This window comes from Clytia hemisphaerica, unplaced genomic scaffold (genome assembly GCF_902728285.1).
Source record: "Clytia hemisphaerica strain Z4C2 unplaced genomic scaffold, Clytia hemisphaerica genome assembly, whole genome shotgun sequence".
Lineage (NCBI taxonomy): Eukaryota > Metazoa > Cnidaria > Hydrozoa > Leptothecata > Clytiidae > Clytia > Clytia hemisphaerica.
Window position 1 is genome coordinate 1,491,002 of NW_027103917.1, and position 23,763 is coordinate 1,514,764.

Below are 23,763 nucleotides of genomic sequence, written 5' to 3' on the forward strand. Positions count from 1 at the left end.
ATAACCCTTTTGGTCGGCACTTCGGCCCTAGAACGCCGCTGCTGGGTTCTAAGTTTTGACTCGCTGGCCTTGAGCAAATTCCATCAAATTTAGAAAAAAGAGAACTGAGAAGCGAGTCAATTTTCCCGCTCAAAGATGGTAGACTTGAAACTTGAAAATTTATTCTGCAGCACGTTTTCGGTATCGAGGTTTGTGTTTTTCTACTGAACATTCCTTCTTGATTCATATACAACAGAGTAAAGATATTCCATCAACAATAATTTTACAATAGCAACTCCATGAGTCAATTTTGTTGTTTTCCAAGCAATAAGGGTAAGTGCTGTATTTTTCGTTAGAAATGAAAATGAAAGAAAAAGAAAGTCAAAAGTAGTAAAACACAAAAAATTGCCGCCAGTTTAAACTTTAAACTCCTATATCAGGATTAGAAACTAGGCTAGTCTTACCTCTTTTATCTTTTCCTTTACAACAATACAATGCTGACAAGTTTGACACAACAAATGTGTACATGTAGATTGACAAGTAAACCCTGAGAGAAGTTTATATCGAACAGTTACATCAATATGCCTTCTTACCTGTCTTTAAAAATATAAATAAAAGTAATCACGGAAAAGGACGCGAAAAAAAAGGACATAAGTGTGAGAACAGAGTAATCAAACTCGTTAGAAAAAGTACCATTAGAAGTCATAAAAAATCAACCTGAATAAATGCAATCGAAATTCCAGAGAACTTCATAATTCCCCAAACAACATTACATTCCTATGTCAAACTCCCATCACATAAATTTTACAATTACGTCAGAGTAGACTACGCTCGCCACCGAAGAGGTTTATTTGGAAAGGGTAATTATATTTTATTGTTCGCTTCTTTTTTAAAGATTTGCCAAGTTGGAAAAGTATGAATTTCTTTGTACATATTTTACCTACCCCAAATATTTGGGACGCTGAGTTTTAAACGAATGGTCAAGTTGAAACGAACGATAAATGTATCAAGGTCTGTTTTATTTACCCCCTGGTGACTTAACAAAAGAGACTTAACTCGATGTTACAATCCAATTATTGAAAGTTTGTCTCGGCCTTTTTATAATGAGCGAGACATACGTTCTCTGATTACGCAATTTTCATATCAACATTTTCGAGGCATTTTGATGTAACTGTCGAAATCTGCAACAAAAACTAAAGTGGTCTCTTCTACTGATTGCTTCCCAACGCTCCTTTGCAGCTATTTATCAAATTTCCACCAATGAGGTTGCCGCATTTCAAACGGCCCTTCTTTTTAGCACCCATGGTGGCCTCTCAGTGCCGTGCACGACAGGACGACCCTCGACATGGCGCGAGAATTCTCGGGCCTCTTTGGGCCATGTTCGGGCCGAGAGACCCTATCAATTCTTTTGGCCTGAACTTGACCCGAATCATTCGGGCCACGTTCGGGCTACGACTTAAGACGTAAACTGTTCAACCTATACCTTTGTGCCTGTGTCAGAAGATTCCATTGATTAATCCAGCTTCCAGTCATAATGAAATTAAAATGTGAAAATGACGTTGAAAATGTGTGAAAATGTTAATTTTAATTTATTTCGTCGCGTTTCATCCAGTTCATCTTTTGCTAAATAAACTTAACAAACTCCTTGTGGATCACGCTTCAAAGTTTAAAACCACAACCAGTTTAATAGCAAATATTTAAGTGAAATCAAGTTTTTCTAGAGAAAATATTGAAAAAATGCAGTCCTGAAATTACACGCAGGTTTAAATCATGATTTCAAAAGTTAGCCCCTGTGTGGCCCGCGTGAGGCCCGCCCGCGGCCCGAAAACTCGGGCCATGCTCGGGCCATGCTTGGGCCATCCTCGGGCTTTATGTGCATTCCAATAAAAGTTTTGGCCCGAGAATTCTCAGGCCATGGTGAGGGTCGTACGACAGGTGGCTGTAAAATCCCCACACGTGTTCCAAAAGACAAAACAATGGAACTGCGTGTCAATCCGTTCAGCTGACCAAAATATTAAGTCGGATTACCTAACTTTATGTGTAAAGTTAGGTAATCTGACAAAAATTGTAACTTTACACATACCTTAAATTCTCAACATCCTCTCAGGCTTTCTTTTATTTGTTTTTATAGTTATGTAATAAAGGTTTTTATATGACTATTATTGTATTTTTATATGTAGCGAGAATGGGTCTTTAGGCCTGATGTTACTTAAATAATAGACCTTTTTTCAAAGAGGACGTCCTGTTGAATAATTATGTAGTCCAGCCATAAAAACAATGATAGAGCCATGCATAATTACTGTATCATGCATATTGTAATATTTATGCATGGTTTTATCATTGTTTTTCTGCTGGACTACATAATTATTCAACAGGGTGGCCTCTTTGAAAAAAGGTCTATAGATAGATAGATCAATTATCTTGGTTTTTTTCAGGGTTGTAGAACTATTTGGGAGAAGAGAGCTTTTTACAGATCTTTAAAAGGTTTACTAATTCTTTAGATATAGTCAAAAGTTTAGACATTGGTGAAAACTTATTGTTCCCGCATTGAGTGCGAGTAGGCCTCCACTCTACGCGGGAGTATATGGTTCTCCTCCATAACCTATTTTATATTTCTCAATGTTTCGTGCGCGTCTATTGTCTTGTTTTATGTATTGTCTTTGTCTTGTCTTGTCCCTTGTGAATTTGTATTGTGACGTCACTTAATTGGATTTTGTAGGCGTTTTAAAATGTTATTTCTCTGAATGTCGTTTATTGAACTGTTGTATGTTGTTGTGAGTGCTGTGAGGGTGAAGTGAAAGAACTTTAGTATTTTAGTAAGTATTTTCTATGTTTGTGTACATACTTAGTTCTTTGTTGGGCTTGCGTCTTCTGTGTGTTTTCCAGTGCTTCGTTTTCAGTGTGCTTCGTCTAGGTTTTGTTTGGGGGTTTGCGTCTTTTCTGTTTGCCAGCCTTTCGTTTCTTTTGGGTCTAACTTAGGATATTTTCAGTTTCTTGTAACTAGTTTATGGCAAGTTTTCTAACTTCTAATTTTGTGCATTTGTTTTAGTGTCCCTGAAATATATGGTCAAAATATACTCATCGGGGTCAGTGATTTATTCCTCGCTACTGCGTTAGCAGTAACAGTAAAATACTAAAAGTTAAAGTAGCTTGTCATCTAGTACTCACCTTTTCGTTATGTCATACATTCAGTCAGCAAGAGGCAGCAGCAAAAGGGAAATTAAAATTCCAGCCAGATCGAGACTTTATCAAATAGATTTGCTTCAAAGTAAAAGAGGCAAATTAGAGGCGAAAATACGAACACAGCTTTTGAAGTTGGACATACTCTTAGAGGATCAGAGACGAGATGAGCTGTTGAATGAAGTTGATGCCCTGGAGAGCCTGTTTGCAGAGTTTATGCAGTATCATTCAAAGTGTCATATCCTGGTCGCTGAGGCTGACAATAGTGACGAATTCGATAGATACAGCACTGAATCGATAGACAGAAAAGTTTCTGTTATCAAGAAAAGGTTCATCGAGGCGATGGAACAAGAAATAACGGTGGAGGAGCAAGTGAAGAGAGCCAAGACTGCTAGCAGACCTGAGGAGATAGCTGAGCAATTTGCAGAGTTACCCTACGACAAGGCCAGCAGTCCAGTATCTTCAAGAAGCTCCTCGAAAAAATCATCAAACAAATCCGGAAAGTCATCAAGCTATTCTGGAAAGTCATCAAATAAATCAAACAAATCAGTTTCGAGTGAGAAGGCCAAAGAGAGAGCAAGATTAGTTGGGCTGCAAATTGAAGCGAAATTTCTACAGCAAAAACAGAAGATTGAGCAAGAGAGCAAAGCCTTCCAGCTAAATCTCGAGATGGCAAAGTCGCAAGCAAAAATAGAAGCTTACGAGAATGTAGAGCAAGAAAATAACAAGCCAGAAACAGACTTGGAGGGGATCTTTCCAGAAGTCAACAAGACAGAATTGGTCGACAGCTACGTAAATTCGTATGAAGTTCCAGAAGAAAATGTTGATCTGATCCAATCCAGTGAAGTCGATACAAAGGAAGGATATCTCAAGTCTAATGGGGTGTCCAATGAAGTATCCAAAATCAAGAGTGAGATGCCAAGAGAGAGGTATTTCAAGTCATACGAGGTGCCCAAAGAAAGATACTTCAAGTCGTTAAAAGTACCCGAAGAGAGATACATCAACTCGTATGATGTGCCCAAACAGAAGACTACATTACGTCAGCAACCCAAGATTACAGTTGAGACGGGGGTTACACAGAAGAATGAAGTCAAGCAAATCCAGCAGATTGAGAGTCATGATCAATGTGCTAACGTAGGAGAAATTTTGAGACATATCCAGGCACCACCTGTTGAGTTAGATGTATTCAGTGGCAACATCATAGACTATCCTAACTTCATTGCAACCTTCACTGAGGTGGTTGATTCAACTGTTACAAATCCAAGAGGAAGACTTGTCAGATTGATTCAGTCCTTGAAGGATGAGGCTAAGGAGCTAGCTGAGTCGTGCAATCATCTTCCAGCAGCCGAAGGTTATGCAAGAGCAAGACATCTTCTGGACAAGCAATACGGTGACCGATATCATATACTCAGTCATTACAGACAGGAGCTTAAACAGTGGCCAAAATTGAGGTCAAGCGATGCTAAAGGCTTCAGACGTTTCTACAGTTTCCTGATGAAGTACAAGGCAACCATGCTATCCATGAATGTTAATGTGTTAATGTGTATATTCTTTAAAGTCGAAAAAAAAGTGTACAAATATGTACTAGCTTTAAAGCTAATAGAGTACGACTGCCTATTTACAAAATGAATCATTCATCATCATCTGTAGACGAATAGTCTACATCATCTGTTGATGCCCAATCGCTGACGATTTCTTCTGTAGTGTATTTTTGTTCATTATAATTTGAAGATATATTTGTTTGATTTTGTAATTTTTTAACGATTCGTAGTTTTGTTCTTGGGCTTCCTCTAACGCGCCAGTTGAAGTCTTTATTCTTATTGTCTTTGTTAAGTTTCTTTGCTTGTTCGTGCATCTCCTTGATCTTTTTCCGTTCGTTAATTGTGAAATCTTCCGTGATACTTACCTGAAAGAAACAAGTTTCTTTCAGCATGTGTAAATTCTTCATGATAAGATCTTTGTCATGCTGACTTTGTAGGGTGACTTTAAGAGGACGGCCTTTTTTTGTTTTTCTGTTTCCTAATCTGTGGCGAGTAACATTTATTTCTGGAACATTGATGTCCTCCAGGAGTTCTCGGAACCGAAATATGTCATATTTTTTCCCATTTTCTTCTTTTTCCTTATCTGGGCCTGAATATTCGAGAAACCCGTGAACGATGATATTCAGTTTTCTAGAGTCTATGTCTTTCTTTTCACTTTCTTCCTTCCGTTTTTGTTGTTCGGCAGATCTTAAGTCTTCTTTGTGCTTCTTAGTAATTTCGGCGTATGTTTTCTTTGATGTCTCCGTCATTATTTCTGTTGTGTGCTTGATTTCTTCCTTTATCATGGTTCTTGTCTTTTCTTCCATTTCTTGTAGTTTTCCTGCCAGAGAAATTTTGAGATCTTTTTTGATGGAATCACGGGTTTTGGTGTTGGTGTTGACCTCGTTGTTCAGTTTTTGTATGACGCCGTCTTTCTTTTTAAATTCATTTTGCATCATATGTTGAGTGTTTTTCCCCACTTTATTTCTTAGGTTCTTCGTTATTCGGACGCAGTTTGAACATAAGTAATGATCGTTATAGGATGTCACGAATATTTGTAGTTGATACAAAGGTAGCTGTGTGCACTCATAATGAACTGATCTTTTACATTTTTTGCATTCCAAGCGATCCAGGTCTTCATCATTGGTACATCTTGACGGCGTGCAAGCTTGAGGTGGTGAGGCTGCTTCGAAAGGCTGATCTTTATCCATTTTGGTGTTATTTTCATGAATTTTGATGTTTTTGTTTGTTTTCAGCCATTTTTCCGAAGAGCGTTGCAAAAGCGTCTTATCTAATTGACGTCAAATAAAAACTGAAACGGGTGTCACCGAGTCTTGCTGATAACCCAGAAATCATCCAGAAGTTACAACTTATCTTACCACCACATCTCCAAGAAAGATGGAACAGAAAGAGTTATCAAGTCCGAAAGAATAGACACACCGAGGCAGGTCTAGACGAGTTTATCGCATTCGTTGAAGAGGAGACAGCCTTGATAAACGATCCAAACTATTCAAGACTAGCATTACAAGATTTCAAGGAGGAGACAACGCCCAGGCAAGGGCAGAAGAAAGGAAGAGATTTCAAGTCTTTTCGAACGTCACCAAAACCTTCGCGTTGTCAAATGTGCGAGGAGATCCATGACCTTGACAAGTGCGAGAAATACCTGCAACTTCCAGTCAGCGAGAGGAGAAAATGGCTGTACAGAAAACAGTTATGCTTCGGTTGCTACAATCCAAGCGACGAGACCCATCAAGCTAGATCGTGTACGAGGAAAAGGAAGTGTGAAACTTGTAAAGATGATCATCCTACAGGGTTGCATGGATACCGGAGAAGACCAAAACCACCTGAAAGAAGGAATGCCAATCAAGAAACGTCTGAACAGACCCAACAGCCAGTACGAGACCAACTCCCTTCTGAAGTTTCACCTCCACTCGTTGTATCCTTCGCGAAGCTTGACATGGAAGCCACCAGTCTCAACGTGGTGTTAGTTCGAATAACACATCCATCATCTGATGGTCGTTGTCATCACCAAAGCATTGCTGGACACTGGTAGTCAAGGGATCTTCATCCACGAAAAGTTACTTGAGCAGCTGAAAGCTCCATCTGTATCAACTTCGATCCCCATCCAAACGATGAATGGTGTCACCACTGAATCGTGACGAAGTATCAACAATCTCCAGATATCATCACATTTCGACCACAAGACCAATATCCAACTTCCAAAGACGTATAGTAGATCTTTCATCCCTGTCGACAAAGATGAAATTCCGTCTCCAAGTAAGCTTCGAAGATGGACGTACTTAGAGAAAATCCATCCATTCTTGCAGCAAGACGATGACGATCTAGATGTTGGACTTCTCATCGGAGGAAATTGCCCACGTGCCCTAGAACCAATAGAAGTAATTCCATGCCAGGATGATGGACCGTATGTCTTCCGATCGGCTTTGGGATGGTGTGTCACTGGGCCAATCGTCACCAATTCTTCAAGCCAGCGATCAACAAGATGCAACTTTATCGCGTTCTCCGAAGACAAGAGACCAACACGTTTTGTCTTTGAAGATAAGATCAAAGAAGTCGGGCTGAAAGAAACGATGCTACAGATGCTACAAATGGATTTCTCCGAATCATCAAAACCAGGAGACCTCGAACGAATGTCGATCGACGATAAGCAATTTCTCGAGCTGATGGACAACGAGGTGAAAATCATCGATGGACATTACGAGCTTCCATTGCCAATGAAGAATCCTGACGTACAAGTTCCGAATAATAGGATCCAAGCTGTCAAACGTGCACGCAGTCTCAAACGTAAACTTCAGAAAGACAAAAGGATGTACAACGATTATTGCACCTTCATGAACAAACTCTTCAATAAATCGTATGGCAAAAAAGTTACAAGCGAGAGTATTGAAGGAAAGACTTGGTACCTACCACACCACGGAGTCTACCATCCCAAAAAGCCAGAAAAGATACGAGTCGTTTTCGATTGCAGTGCGACTTACGGTGGCGTTTCGCTTAACTCGATGCTTCTGCAAGGACCAGATCTTACGAATCAGATTGTGGGAGTGCTGTCAAGATTTCGAGAAGAGCAAATTGCGTTACTTGCAGATATCGAAAGCATGTTTTATCAAGTCAGAGTACCCGTTGAACAACAAGACATGCTACGCCTCATTTGGTGGCCGGAAGGTAATCTTGATGCAGAATCCGAGGATTACATGATGTTAAAAATTAACAGAAGCATTTTTTATTTTTGTTAAAAATTTATTACAAGACGTTTCGATGCTCTCCGAGCATCATCCTCAGTTAAAATGAAATTCGTTTCAAAAAATTTGATTAAAAGGTTAAAAAATCTGGTCAATTAAAAAGTCATTAAAATAAATACAAAGGTGCTAAATGATCGATAAAATATTAATTGTTTCTATTTAAAAAGTAACAAAGGAACTGATTTCTCTTGAACATTGAGTTTGGGATGTTTTTGTTTAATAAATAATGCCTCGGAGAGTTTTCTTTTAAAATTGTTTTTATAGCCCGAGCCAATAATTTTCATATTTTGCATGCTTATGCGTGAATGACCGGTTTGTTTGGAGTGACGTAACAAATGTGAGTTGCAATCCTTTTCAGCATGCTCGTTTGCTCTAATTAAAAATCTTCTTTCGGAAAGAAAGAAAAAAAACATCCCAAACTCAATGTTCAAGAGAAATCAGTTCCTTTGTTAATTTCGCATAGCGAAAGTATTACAATCGGTTTTCTGCGGTCGTAGTGCTAAAAATTAACACTCAGCACTCGTTCTTCGTGTTCATAGTGCTCCACATGTTCTTCTAGAACATTCTAGAATATTCTAAAGATGGACTCACGCACAAAGATGAATAACAGCGTTTCTTTAATGGTTCTACAAGGTGAGTGTAACCAAGGGTTTGTAAACATTCCTTGTGAAAGCTTTTTAATGGCTGCTTGAAGTCAACACTTTTTGTAAAATTTTCCTGCTGTGTATATATTTTTATTATGTTTTCTGGTAACTTGTAGAGTATTTAAAGAGGTTTGTCATTCGTTTACTACTTAGTATTTTATGTTTGTGTAGTTAGTGAATGCACCAATAAGCTTTTACAGTGTTCAGTGGAGTTTTTGGCTTCTTTTTGACCACACCCCCACAACAACTATAAACAACAGAACCCTTCAATACAAAAACACAGGTATAATATTTTTTAGCAATTAGTCATAGGTGTTGATGAACAATGAATAGTGAATAGAGCTTTTCGCCGTTGATCACATTCATATGGAAGCAGCCTTTTTTTATACAAATCATAGATTGCCGAAATAGATTTGCATAGTTTTGCATTTATAAATGTAGGAAATGACGTCATTTTCAAAATGATTTATCTTTTTTCAATTTATGATTCACCTGTACCTGTACCTCAAGCACTGTTTCGTGGAAATAGGGCTTTCTGTGGTTATCGGTTAAATAGACCACAAACTTTTTTGATTTTTGGTGATATTCGATCGTGTTCGATTGCGTTCGAGTAAAACGTTTAATTGGTTTGATTGATTGTAAATTACTTTTGATTATGTTTGATTACGATTATGTTCTATAAGTTTGATTGGGATTAAATTAAATTGGATCACTTCTTTAGAGCCTTTTTAGCGTGGACGGCCAAGCGTTTATATAAGTATATACGGTAGGAGAGTGAATAATAAAATCGAATACAATTAAATCAATCGAGTCTAATCGAACATAATCAGTACAATCGAACGGCAAATCCTTGGTGATATTTGATTGCGATTATTATTCTATTGCATTCAATTGATTCGACGTTCGATTCATTCGATTGACACCGTCTGGCCATAACATGTGAAGGTGGAAGTCAATCTACAGTACATCTTATCCCCCATTGGTCATTGTTGGAAAAAGTTTTTGATTGTAACGAGTGGGAGAATGTTAAATAGACCTATTGCTAGTCCGGGTGTCCTGTTGAATAATTAAAAACTCTAGAGCTAAAAACAATGACCACATATAGCACATGATTATTCTGATTATGCATTTATTTTTCTTAATCATTGTTTTGAGGCTGGTCTTTTTAAATTATTCAACATCCTGACTAGCAAAAGGTCTATCTTGAATAGACCTTTGTTTTCATAGGACACTATGTCCAGGTTAAATAAGGCTACGACGACCCTGCCAGCACAGCAGCCTTACTGAAGCACCGGACACAAAATGGCTGGTGTCAACCAAGAAAACTTTGTTTCACTGGACAATCCTAACAAAACAAAGGACCAGATTTGAATCCACTCTTACTGTTGCTGGGTAAAAGGAAAAAGTCTGGTGCTTGTCCAGCTTCAAGAACTTGTGCAACTTAACACTAGACAAACACCAGACAGTTTTGAGCGGTGTAATCTAATAATACTTTTCAGCATCCAATAGAAGATGAGCAAAAGTCTGGTGCATCGGCAGGGTAGATGAAGCTCCAACATCACAAAAACAAAACACAAAAGAATAATTTATGAGTTTATTCATTGTTATTGTTGTTTTGATGCTGGAGTCTGGAGTTTTCTTAATTGTTTTCAACTTGACACTCCTGAAGGGGCCATCGACAAATCATTTTCAATTTTTAATGGCATTCGGCTGTTAACGGGTGGAGGAAGGTGAAGGTTGACCCCATGCTGCTAAGAAGATTTGCAAAGGTCAATAATGTTTTTTTTTCCATAAGCATAACATTGCCTTTCTATAAGCATGCATTTTGATATCCAAATCTCTTATTGTTTAATAAAATTCGAACCTGAAATAGGGGTACACCAGGTGGTAAAAAATTGAGTGACAGTGCAAATAAGCCCCTTATTCTGTCTTGGCCACAAGCCTTGGTTGAGCTTTTTTAACATATTTTTATTCGGTTGGAAAATTTGGGCTTAAAACAGCCATATTTTAGTCAGTTTATTAATTGATACTCTCATTTTTCAGTTTGGAAAAATGGGCTCTTCCAGAAAAAAATTGTACATGGGAGGTGGAGGATATAACAATTTTTAGTGATTTACCCCCCAAACAGGGTGACTTTTGGCCCCCCCCCAGACAATAGGTTTTACCCCCGGACAAGAATCTGCTGACCCCCCGGACACCCCAAATTACCCCCGGACAGAGCAAATTTACCCCCCGGACAAGGCAAATTTTGATGATTTTTTGCTACCCACCGGACAAAATACCTTCGCCACCCCCATGTACAATTTTTTTCTGGAAGAGTCCAATCTAACTCAGATTGAGCCTTTGGGTATATTTATTTTTTGAGTATTCATTTGAAGTGCAAGTTACACTTATTATGTATACTTTGTAAGAAGTATATTCCTAAGAAGTATAAAGTGTTAGACTACTGTAGCCTTCTGTATGAAGTCAATTGTGAAATTGTCATCTATAGAAAGCCTTTTCTACGCTTATAAAAAAGAATCTTGATGATGATTTATGGAAAGGATTTAGGGGGGGTTGTCACACTGACGGGATTGGCCCTTTTTAAGTACGGTATTACGGGATTTGACGAAAAAAAGACGGGAAAACGGTATTTTAAAATCAGACCATGACGGTATTTAGCCTATTTTTTTGCCATTATGCCGGTATTTTAACCTCTACAAACTGGTGTGACGGTGTTATCATTTTTTTCAATTTTCGGGATTCCGGGATTCAGCCAAAATTTTGACGGGAAAACAGTATTTCGAACCCCTACAAACCAATGAAGTATAACTCCGAAGGGCTAGAATCGAATCCCATTGGTAAGATTTGAAGCCAACAAATCCTACCAAACTTGCGCGGCCTTGAGCGGCTCGCCTGGTTTTTACACAAATGACGGATTGAAACTAAAATTTACCGCTAAATTTCGAAAAAAATATCAATCGTAAACAAAGGAATTGCTACATTCAATCTGTCGTCAAAAATGTGGCGCATTTTTTAAAGGCTTCACTTTTTCTTGCCTGAGAAAGGTTAGAGATTGAACTCTAGCCCTTCGGGCTTTAAACTCAATGCTACAACCCCCCATTTAAGTTCTCTATGAAAAAGTAAAATCAAATCCTACCAAACTTGCGCGGCCTTGAGCGGCTCGCCTGGTTTTTACACAAATGACGGATTGAAACTAAAATTTACCGCTAAATTTCGAAAAAAATATCAATCGTAAACAAAGGAATTGCTACATTCAATCTGTCGTCAAAAATGTGGCGCATTTTTTAAAGGCTTCACTTTTTCTTGCCTGAGAAAGGTTAGAGATTGAACTCTAGCCCTTCGGGCTTTAAACTCAATGCTACAACCCCCCATTTAAGTTCTCTATGAAAAAGTAAAATGGTATCTACAACCTCGTGTACAATATTCTTCATGCATCACGTTTAACACGTCGTTGTACAGCAGATACCCTCCCCCTTCTTGACCTCATTATTTTATGGTCAATTTTTCTCATTTTGAATATTATGCGAAATTTTCGACTTCCGAGTCGTCTTGTTACTTTTTAAATAGAAACAATTAATATTTTATCGATCATTTAGCACCTTTGTATTTATTTTAATGAACTTTTTAATTGACCAGATTTTTTAACCTTTTAATCAAATTTTTTGAAACGAATTTCATTTTAACTGAGGATGATGCTCGGAGAGCATCGAAACGTCTTGTAATAAATTTTTAACAAAAATAAAAAATGCTTCTGTTAATTTTTATCATTAAGTTTCTTGCCCGATTGAACATATTTTTTTATATTACATGATGTGTGTTCATTTATTCGGAGGAACACACTCCCCAAGCACTTGTAATTACGCCCTTCGACGAACAGCTATTGATAACGAGAAAGAATTCGGCAAAGAAACAGCATCCACCCTTTTTCGAAATTTCTACGTCGACGACATGTTGAAAGGAGCAACCAATATCGAATCAACCGTCAAACTCCAACGCAACGTCAAAGGAATGTGTGCAGCCGGAGGTTTCAATCTCACCCAATTCATGAGCAGCTCAAGAGATGTGCTAGATGAAATCCCAGCTGACATCAGAGCAAAGGGAATCAAAGACGTTGACCTCTCAATCCAGTCTCTACCTATCGAAAGAGCCCTTGGAGTCAGTTGGTGTGTCGAGACAGACTCCTTTTGTTTTCGAATCGTATTGAAAGATACTCCTTTGACAAGACGAGGCATTTTGGCATCCATCAGTTCGGTGTATGATCCCCTTGGATTCGGTGGTCCGTTCGTTTTGCCGGCAAAACAACTGCTACAACAAATATGTGCTGAACACAAGAGTTGGGACGGCGAGATCTCTCCAGAGCAGCGCCACGTTTTGGAGAAATGGCGCGACTCTTTGCATCTGCTTCAGGAAATCAGCATCCAACGGTGTATCGTACCATCAAATTTCGGTGAAATATCGGAAGTATCATTCCATCATTTCTCCGACGCCTCGACGAGGGGTTACGGTCAGGTCTCCTATTCAAGACTTGTCAACGACCAAGGGAGGATCCATTGCAGTTTCATCATTGGTAAAGCTCGAGTCGCACCCTTGAAACCAACCACAGTACCGCGATTAGATCTGACGGCAGCAACTACATCAACCAAGGTCGCAACTCAACTCAAGAAAGAAATGACACTCGTGCCAAACTCCGAAGTTTTCTGGACCGACAGCAAAGTGGTTCTTGGCTACATTTCAAATCGAGCCAAGAAATTTCACCTCTTTGTCACGAACCGAGTTCAAGCAATCCACGATGGGTCTAACGTCGAGCAATGGAGATATGTACCAACTGACGACAACCCCTCTGACGATGGTTCAAGAGGGAAAACAGTTCAAGAGTTCGTCGAAAGGCAGCGATGGATTATGACCCGACTTCCTATGGCAACCAATCGAAACGAAATCCAAAGAACAATATCAAGTCGAGGATGACGATGTCGAAGTCAAAAGGGCAAAGCCAATGAAAGTCAATCTAGCAAGTATCGTGGAAAATGAATTCGAATTATTGTTCAAGCGTGTATCAAGTTGGTACAAGCTTAAACGTATCATTGCAAGAATGATGGCATGGAGACTAAAGAAGAAGGTTGACGTCGACCTTCTTTTCAAATCAGAGCTACTTATCGTGAAGTTGACACAGAAAGCAAGTTTTCCATCAACGATCGAACAATCAAAGAAAGGGATATTATCCAGGATGGATTCCTTCACTGACGACGATGGAATCATTCGTGTTGGCGGTAGAATCTCTAATTCAACTTTGCCATGGAAGTTGAAGCATCCAGTTATCATACCAAAGAAGCACCCTGTGTCAATTTTGATCATACGACACTTCCATCAGAAGATCCACCACGGAGGCAGAGATGCGACTCTTAATGAAATCCGACAAAATGGTTTCATAATCGTCAACGGCTAATTCACGAGTTCGAAACGAAATCTTCAAATGAATAACGTGCCGACGTATCCGTGGCAAGGTTGGTGAGCAGAAGATGGCAAATCTTCCATCAGAGAGATGTTCAGAGTCAGCACCTTTCACGTATACAGGGGTGGACATGTTTGGTCCATTCATTATCAAACAAGGACGGAAGGAGCACAAACGATACGTCGCTCTTTTTACATGCTTCACAAGCCGCGCCATTCACCTCGAGAGCACGGCAACACTCGACACAGATTCCTTCATCATGGCATTGCGAAGATTCATCAATCGAAGAGGATATGTACGACAACTTCGCTCCGACAATGGTTCGAACTTTGTAGGAGCAGACGCGGAATTCAAGAGAGCAATCAAAGAGATGGACCAATGACTGTGACCAGTGAAGATCAATGACTTCCTTCTTCTCAACAACATTGACTGGATGGGATGGGACTTCAACACACCATTGGCAAGTCACATGGGAGGAGTCTGGGAGCGCCAAATTCGATCATGTCGCTCCATCCTGACGTCGCTACTGAAGAATCACAGCCAAAGTTTAAACGACGAGAGCTTAAATACAGTTTTGACAGAGGTTGATACTATTGTGAACAGTCGTCCATTGTCAGTAGAGGTATTGAGTGACAGCAATAGCTTAGTTCCACTGACCCCAAATCAACTGTTGACATCAAAGACGAAGATCGTGATGGCACCACCTGGTCAGTTCACTGAAGCCGACATCTACAGTCGTCGTCGATGGAGAAGAGTGCAACACCTCGTCAATGAGTTTTGGTCACGCTGGCGATCAGAATATCTACAATCACTACAACCCAGACGAAAGTGGAATCAACCAAGACGTAACTTTGTCGTTAATGACGTCGTGCTCATCAAAGACGATTCGATTCAACGCAATGATTGGCGACTCGGTCGTGTTACCAGTGTAAAGACAGGAGATGACGGCAACGTGCTCAGTGTAGTCGTGCAAACGTCGAAACGCAAAGAAGACGAACGACCAATTGCAAAGATCGTTCTGTTAGTTGAAAGCAACGTTATTAACGAATCCCCGTCAAGGAGCCATATTCAATAATCTTTGTATGAGAAGTGAATGAACTGAAATTCACTAGTATTTATTGATTGCGAATGAACTGAAATTCGCTCACGATGTTGATTGATTGCTATTATGAATAAAAGTATGTCATAAAGGGCACATTGAACTTGAATGTTTCAATTGGTTTATGGTATACAAGAAAAGATAGTTATCAAAAAATTTTGTTAAATATTTGTAGAAAATGAATTTGTCAATACATTTATAGTATTTATAGGTGAAAATGAATTTGTCAAGATTTTGTAGAATCTTGAGGGGAGCCAGATGTTCCCGCATTGAGTGCGAGTAGGCCTCCACTCTACGCGGGAGTATATGGTTCTCCTCCGTAACGTATTTTATATTTCTCAATGTTTCGTGCGCGTCTATTGTCTTGTTTTATGTATTGTCTTTGTCTTGTCTTGTCCCTTGTGAATTTGTATTGTGACGTCACTTAGGTGGATTTTGTAGGCGTTTTAAAATGTTATTTCTCTGAATGTCGTTTATTGAACTGTTGTATGTTGTTGTGAGTGCTGTGAGGGTGAAGTGAAAGAACTTCAGTATTTTAATAAGTATTTTCTATGTTTGTGTACATACTTAGTTCTTTGTTGGGCTTGCGTCCTCTGTGTGTTTTCCAGTGCTTCGTTTTCAGTGTGCTTCGTCTAGGTTTTGTTTGGGGGTTTGCGTCTTTTCTGTTTGCCAGCCTTTCGTTTCTTTTGGGTCTAACTTAGGATATTTTCAATTTCTTGTAACTAGTTTATGGCAAGTTTTCTAACTTCTAATTTTGTGCATTTGTTTTAGTGTCCCTGAAATATATGGTCAAAATATACTCATCGGGGTCAGTGATATATTCCTCGCTACTGCGTTAGCAGTAACACTTATCTCTTCGATCGAACATTGATTTTCGAAATAATGATTTTTTCAGCCAGAAATAAATATTAAGTTAAAATTAAAAAATACTGATGTCAGTAAATCACATCACAAATTCCCCATGGGGATGAATAAACGTCATTTTTCCTTGCGTCTTTTTTCCAAAAGTGTGCAAGTGGCTCCCAGGCTAATGGATAGGTTATCTGCAGGCCCCTGCAAGAAAAGGAATTTGTCAATGCAAAAAAGGTTCACATGTAAATAAAAAGAGGAGGCCTATTCTTAAACAATACATCTTTAATTAACTTTAATGTTTTAGATAAAGAAATTTAAAAAAAATCACATTGATATGATGGCAAGCTTGACCTGGAAGAAATCAAGGAAAAATGTCTCTTCTTCTGCTGCCAAACTCTTTCAAAATGAAGATGAAGAAGAAAATGAAGAAGAAATTATAGAAGATTGGAGAGATATTGTTCCATCAAAAAAGAGTAAAGTAATGTTGGAAGATAGTGTCCAGAAAAGTAAACGTCTAGTCAATGATGCAACCCAACTTGCAGACGAAGAGAGGTGGGTTTATAGCCATAAGTTTTGTATTTTAAATACCCCATGTCCTATTTCAATATAATCAACTTGATCGTTCACTGTGGCTTTTTATTTCAATCCCCTAGTGATAATAGTTATTTGCCATCATAGATTAAGTATTTGCTTTGCTTCCAGTAGTATTTCTGAAGGATCATTTTAAAATCTATCTTTGATCCGGAGAATTTTAATTTTCTACAAAATAGGACATTTTCATCAGCTCTTTGTTTAGGTATTGGGAAGCATTGCAAAAATTTGATGAGGCTTTATCATTCACACCTCTTAATGAAAAGATACACGAAATGAAAGCACAGGTAATTCTTCAGAGATCAGGCTCCACAAGCTGTTTATTGTACTGGGTGTTAGATTGAACAAGATAACATGTGACATGCTTAGATAGTTCAGCTAAGGCTTTAGTAAAGTGATGTGAATTATTCTTCCCTCGAAATCATTTCTCATTTCCTATCTGGTAGATATATAATCGGCTTATCTTCACATAACTTACTATAATCTCCTTAAGAGCCAGTTTTTTTTTAAACGGGGCAGGTGCAATAGTTTGAAACTTACATTTTTTTTCATTTTTGGATATGTACAATGAACTGAGTAAAATCCCAAAATATTTTGGTCTTTAAAAATCCATAATAGCAGATTTATGCCAATTTGAAGTTTGAGCAGGAACAAACTCCCCTGGGGCAGGTCAGGTGGCTCTAAAATACCCCTAAATCAAATATTTAGTGTTTTTGTGACGTCATAGCTCCTGCTACCATCTTGAAAATCTTGATTTTTTTGAAAATTGTATAGTTTACCGACCATAGTTTCAGAATCACCAAAAACCAATCCCTCATTTTGATTCGAGAAAGTATGGTTCTCTATCAAAAGATTTTTTAACTGCAATGCCCAAAAATGTCAAAAACTTCAAATTGGCATAAATCCGTCATTATGGATTTTCAGACTAAAATATCTTGGTTTTATTAAAAAACTAAGTTTCAAACTGTTGGATCTGCCCCAAACTGCCCCATTCTTAAAAAAACTGGCTCTTAATATCTGACTAGTGCGCCTAGTGTAGTGAAGCATTGATACTCTATAATGGCGAAATAAGCCACATACTTTAAATTGAATTTTTAATTGATGGATCAAGCGCTTTAAATAGTATTTTTTTATGATTTTTTAGATTCTTCTAGAACTTGGAGAAATTTTCCCAGCAGTACAAGCTGCTGAGCAAGTTGTCAAATTGAATCCAACATGGGCTGAAGGTTTCCAAACATTGGGTAGAACACAGATTAGCATTGGAGAAATTGATATGGTGTGTTTGTTCAACTTTTATTTTAACTTCCCCATGTCCAAGTTGTAAATTTGGTTGTTTTTGGATAAATGTTTACTCAAAACATTTCCAGTATAATAAGACAACAACAGCAGTTTGACATTTGATAGGTGTGTTTAAACCTTTTAATACTATATTCAGTGTCGATTCCCCATCATAACTAACTCAAATAAATGAAATGATATTTTACTTCTCAGGCGCTGAAAAGTTTTTGTCGAGCTTATCATTTGAATCCTACACTTGACGATGTGAGTCCATTGCATTTAAATTTATTCAACTTCAGTTGAAATCTTTTTTTTCGTCATTGTCTATGGTGTTTGATCTTTTTTGATTATGTACATTAATCTGGTATTTTTAGCTGATTTTGTGTTTTTACTTTATTAAAAATCTCTCCTCCCTAATTATTTTACATCTATTCGAAGAAATTCAAAAGTTTTTGTATAATATTCAGTTGATTTTGGATGAAAAAAAATTATTATGCATGAAAACTACCGCTGTTTATTGCAGAACATCAGGGTTTAAAAAACCTCCAGATCTAAGGAATATTTCATTTGGATAAAGTCAGACTTTCAAATGTGATATGATATGACATGTTTATCTCCTTTGGTACTGATAAAGAATAAACTCCTGAATCTAGCTTCCAAAGATTTTTGTAAATTTTTTCTATTTCCATTTTGAACCATAGCTATTCGAAGAAGACATCAAATGGGCAAGAGAACTTCTCAAACAGAAAGAAGAAATGAAGAAAACTGAAGAATCAAAAGAAACTGAACGTAGTAATGGTGAAGAAGAAAAATGCGCTAAATGTCACCGATGTTTCAAAGTCAATGAGAAAGCCTTGTCCATGAATGGTAACGAAGAAAAGAAAACAGAAGATGAGATACCAAAAACATGAGTAAGTTTTAATTCCATTTTTATTTACTGTTTGTATTTCGAGGGATTGAGTTTAGTCGGTGTTGATATTCTTCATATATAACTCTGGTATCAACGATGTCAAAGAAAGTCAAGATTTTAGCCCATAACGTTAGTTTTGAAATTAGTTTTCCCTCTTTCAACATACTTTATAACATGAATATTAGGAGACGTGTAACCAACAGGAATGGATAATTCTCGTGTTAATAAAATCCCCGTTAATTTTTGAAGGTTTACTCATAAACCTGCTCATTCGTGTCAATTTGTGATTCGTGTTAATTTCAAGGCCGTTAAATGCTTCCATACTTATATATTCATGTAATAAGGTTTATTCGATTCATGATCAATCGAATTTTTTCGACAATTGAATTCAACCAAATTTGAGCGACGATTTATCGAACCAATCAAATTTGACCAATGATTAATCGAACTCGATCGATTCAAAAGAATCGTACAAATAGATTTGTGCCCAAAGGAGGGCTAGATGTTGTGCTCTTGCTGAAAAGTGTGTCGAGGTTAGGTAGGAAATCCTACCTAGGTCACGTGACATTACAATCGAATTTCAGCGTTTGACCAATCAGAAGCTTCGCGGGTTTTCGAAAACAGTAGCAATAATATTTTTTCCGATATTCAATTTTTTTTACTGCAATTTTCCAAAGAGATGCACAATTTTCTTTATAAGAATAATTTTATAAGAACACGAAGCTGAAAATTGGCCGGAACCCAAGAACAAATAGTACCAAGTACTCAAGTACAATCCTCGGCCTAAGATTTCAGAAATCACTTAAAGAAAGTTCTGATTTTAACAGATTTTAAGATTTTATGTAAAAGAAACTAAGCGTTTTAAGAACATCGTAAGGACATTTAAGCCTGGAAATTTTAAAATAATTAAGCCTACCCTGAGCCTAAAACTACTGTTTCTTATAAAAAAAAGTGTATTTAGTCGATTGACGTTCCAGTCGAAAACGGCTTCATAAAATGTCTCCTTAAATTTTCTGGTTATACGAGCTCAAAAAATGTCATATGAGCATTAGAATTCTGGATTTAAACATTAAAAATTCTCTTAACTTAGAATATCTTTCATTACTAATGTAAATTTTATGATGTGACACGTATAAATTTTGTGATGACAAGTTCATCGAGATAATGAACAGATGTGCAAAGTTTTCATTTTGAGAAAGGGCTGATCAATCTTAATGACTCCATATTTGGTCATCTCCTTATAAGGACTTTGTGTGATATATCATTTCTGTTAATATTCGACAGACCAACGCACACAAATCTTTTCAACTTTTTCTTTAAGCTTTTGAGCTTTTTTAGCTTGAGCTGTAACTTTTACATCAATTATAACACAATTGGTGAAATTAATATTTCCATAGCTCAGCAATGTCTTAAGCAGCCATTTTTTAAAACATAGCCATAGCCCTTACCAAGCCAAAAATTCACAAACAACTATGGTTAAAAAACCTATTTCACTCACAATTTCCAAAATGTTCCTTTCTATACGTTAACTGTAACTAATGGGAAAACGTTGTTTTGTGATGATATTTGAATAATTGGTCATCCGTATGAATTTTGATTCAAATTGATTTTGATATTTTCGATGTTGTCATTCTGAAGTGTTTACTAGGGACCAAGGAATAATCAGTTAATCAACCCCTAAACATCAAAAGTGGTTTGATATATTGGGCTATTCTAGAAATGGTCTGTACCCCTATGTTGAGGAGGAGTGACGTCCAGGGTGGTCTAAGAAGGGTCTGGTTTTCGAGTATAGAAATCGAGGGTGGTCAGTAAAATGAGGGTGAAAATCCAGGGTGGTCAGTAAAATGAGGGTGAAAATCCAGGGTGGTCAGTAAAACGAGGGCGTAAATCCAGACCTCAAATTCTTTCGGAATTAGCCCATTAGGTTTGCGTCTTAAGTGTTTTCTTTTTGATTTTACCTTTTAAGACGTCACGTTTTAAGATCTCTAGAGAAGGAATAAGCTTAAGCAAAAGTCCATTGAAACGAAACTTTCCGTCTCAATAAGCCTTCTATGGCTCATGGTACTAAACCCTTTTGTACAAGCCATTGTTTGGCTCGCCTAAGAGCTTACTTAGCCATTCAATAACAGTTGCTTAGCCATTTAATGATTAGCAGTTTTAAGTATTTAAACTGAGCCATCGCCCTTCCTTATCTTCAGTTGCATATTAGCGCTCACACCAGAATTACTTTTTGAGAGAATTCCTTCGTTATTTTTTCTTCTACTTCACAAGATGAGCGAAATCACTGATGATCAACTCGAAGAATTGAGAGTAAGTGTGACCATTATTTGTCTTTTTTCGTGAGATGACTTGTAAGGCAGTAAACGTGGCCTCACATCCCGAGGGAATACCCACATCGATCAGGTTTTCTTTTCTTGAGACTGTTTATTTTCTGGAATTGGGAAAAACCTTCGCTGAATTCTTTTCGCAATCCTTTGAGCATCCTGACAGGCTGAAGACCAGGCCTACTTAAGAAATCTAATCAAACGTGTTTCTTTTGTGAATAAATAAAAACATTTTAGTTTCGAGTATATCCCTACGTTTCTATTGTTTTAGGACGCTTTCACACTTTTCGACAAAAAAGGCGACGATAAAGTTGAGTTTAGTCAAATCATCGACGTCTTGCGATCACTCAAACTCAACCCACTCACGACAGATGTCGAAAAAGTCATCAAAGATTCCGGCTTAGAAGGCACTCGTGTCGACTTCGCTACTTTCGCTAGCATTTACGAGCAATTCAAGAAACGGCCATCAATCGCTAACCGTGATGATTTAATCGAAATGTTCAAAACGTTCGATCGTGACAGTTCAAAGACCGTCTTTGGAGGTGAATTCAGACAAATTTTACTCAATATGGGTGATAAAATGAGTGAGCCAGAAATCGATACTATGGTTTCACCCAGTGAAAATGCAGAAGGCTACATCCCTTACGAAACTCTCTTGGATTTCGTTATGTCAAAATAAATTAATATGGACTTAACTAGACTAGAAATAACATCTGAATTCTCATTCAAAAAGGGACAATTTCATAAACTTTCAAAGAACAAAAGGACTACTCTTCTGGAGTTGAAATTTTTTGTTTAAAGCTATTTTATTTTCATCAAATTTATGCAAAAATATTGTAATTTTATTATACCAATATTATATTTTGTTGTAAGATAGGCCACTGATAAATTTGTGGAAAAGAAAACTAGAGCTGAGTTCCAACAAGAGGCTAACATCTGTTAAAATTTTATTTAATTTTTTTGTCTCGCCCCTTTTTTGTTTTTCTAACATGACATAATCTGTAAGCTCTTTGTCATGAGAGCACACTTAAGAAGCTTGACTTTAAAGTGCGAAGAAGACTTAACTACAGCTAAACGTAGAGGATTATCTCCTTAAGATTTTCGAAAATGAGAAATAATGACAGCCTGTTTTTATAAATGCATTTATTAGACTTTGAATTTGATTTCTGGAAACCTCCAGTTTACCAGGAATTTATTTCCTCTTCAGGGGGTCAAATGTTTTATGATTTAGTCTTGAATGCGATGGTTTTTACCCCCGCCTATTGAAATTTTTCACGGGGGATCTGGGTAGTGCCGGAAGCTGTTTTAAGATATAAAGATTTAAAATGCCGCCGATGCATGTTGACTTTGTCAAAATTTAAGTATACTCAAACTTATGAAGGAAAGCCGTAGAGGAGAAGAAATTCCAACTTGCTAAGGAAAGCTTGGAAGAAGAGAAGAAATTGAGCATAATGTCTCTTACTGATGATCAATTGGAGGAGCTGAAAGTAAGTTTTGAAGATTTGAGATATAAGTTTCTATTTATGTGAGTGTGGTTTGGTTATATCTTCTATGTCTCATAACTCTCATTTTGCGGTTATCTTAAGAAGAGTCAACTGGCATACTTTTTAATATTGCTCAAGTAATGTGTAAGGCAACGCCTCACCAGAGTTGGCAGATGTCGGGTATGTGCGGCCCAGATCTTCGAAACTCCGGCCTTTTGAGGTATTTTTCTTAAATTCCTCGATTCCTGACACCCATTTTTGCCCGCTGCATTTTAGGAAATCAACTACTTTCAATTTTTTAGGACGCTTTCACACTTTTCGACAAGAAGGGAGATGACAAAGTCGAGAGTGTACAAATCATCGACATTTTACGATCACTTAAACTAAACCCGCTGACCTGCGATGTTGAAAAAGTCATCAAAGATTCTGGCTTAGAAGGCAATCGTGTCGATTTCCCAACTTTCGCTAGCATTTACGAACAATTCAAGAAAAGACCTTCGATTGCAAACTATGATGACATGATTGAAATGTTCAAATGTTTTGATCGTGAAGGAAGTAAAATGGTTTTCGGAGGTGAATTTCGAATGGTTTTGGTCAATATGGGTGATAATATGAACCAGGAACAGATTGAAAAAATGATCGCACCCAATGAAAATGCTGATGGATATATCCCATACGAATCACTATTGGACTTTGTTTTGGCAAAGTAAATGAAGCACCAAAATTCCGTGCTCAAAAACCTTTAATCTGAAATGCCTAAAATAAGAGCCCTGTGGCTGAAAAATTGTAATTTATATGGAACTATGAGAATTTTCTTTGTACACGCTGTAAAGGGAGTCATTAATACATGATTGAGTCAATGCATATCTGGCCCTTGTATTGACAATTTGGTGTATTTATTTCTACCTGATAAAAAGGTATTTAACGCACGCATATATGTCTTAAAATGATTTGATCAAAATATAGATAATGTTCAACCAAATACATCGCTTTCTTTTTTGTTTTAACTCTTGTTAAGCCTAAGCCCGGGAGGCACTGACCATGACCGCCGACGGGGACGTGCTGCTGTCAGATATGAATTTTTGGTAAAATGGTGACCCTGTCACAACGAAAATTGAAAAATCTTCCAATTTCCACCCTAAAAGTGGCAAAAATTCATGACTAAAAGTTGGCAAGCGAATAGCACGGAC

The 23,763-nt window shown here is 37.6% G+C and overlaps 5 protein-coding genes across 5 annotated transcripts in view; all 5 read left to right on the plus strand.

The window, feature by feature from the left end:
• Positions 1-12,396: 12,396 nt before the first annotated feature.
• Positions 12,397-13,551, plus strand: LOC136809519 (uncharacterized). Its single transcript, XM_067066058.1, has one exon. It carries the CDS (start codon positions 12,397-12,399, stop codon positions 13,549-13,551), a length of 1,155 nt encoding a protein of 384 aa, XP_066922159.1.
• Positions 13,552-14,468: 917 nt separating this feature from the next.
• LOC136809520 (uncharacterized) lies at positions 14,469-15,110 on the plus strand. Its single transcript, XM_067066059.1, has one exon. It carries the CDS (start codon positions 14,469-14,471, stop codon positions 15,108-15,110), a length of 642 nt encoding a protein of 213 aa, XP_066922160.1.
• Positions 15,111-16,263: 1,153 nt separating this feature from the next.
• Positions 16,264-23,763, plus strand: part of LOC136809399 (tetratricopeptide repeat protein 33-like) — a 47,140-nt gene continuing 39,640 nt past the window's right edge. The window contains exons 1-5 of the mRNA XM_067065926.1: positions 16,264-16,538; positions 16,783-16,864; positions 17,722-17,853; positions 18,069-18,119; positions 18,557-18,766. Coding sequence (XP_066922027.1) covers positions 16,321-16,538; positions 16,783-16,864; positions 17,722-17,853; positions 18,069-18,119; positions 18,557-18,766 — 693 coding nt within the window. The 5' untranslated portion in view covers positions 16,264-16,320. The remainder of the gene's footprint in view (positions 16,539-16,782; positions 16,865-17,721; positions 17,854-18,068; positions 18,120-18,556; positions 18,767-23,763) is intronic.
• On the plus strand, positions 20,941-22,034 carry LOC136809400 (myosin, light chain 1, alkali; skeletal, fast-like). Its single transcript, XM_067065927.1, has 2 exons — positions 20,941-21,075; positions 21,361-22,034. The coding sequence occupies exons 1-2, from the start codon at positions 21,037-21,039 to the stop codon at positions 21,766-21,768; spliced, it is 447 nt and encodes a 148-aa protein (XP_066922028.1). The 5' UTR covers positions 20,941-21,036; the 3' UTR covers positions 21,769-22,034.
• LOC136809378 (myosin light chain 6B-like) lies at positions 22,420-23,555 on the plus strand. The gene is made up of 2 exons (XM_067065903.1): positions 22,420-22,576; positions 22,876-23,555. The coding sequence occupies exons 1-2, from the start codon at positions 22,541-22,543 to the stop codon at positions 23,281-23,283; spliced, it is 444 nt and encodes a 147-aa protein (XP_066922004.1). The 5' UTR covers positions 22,420-22,540; the 3' UTR covers positions 23,284-23,555.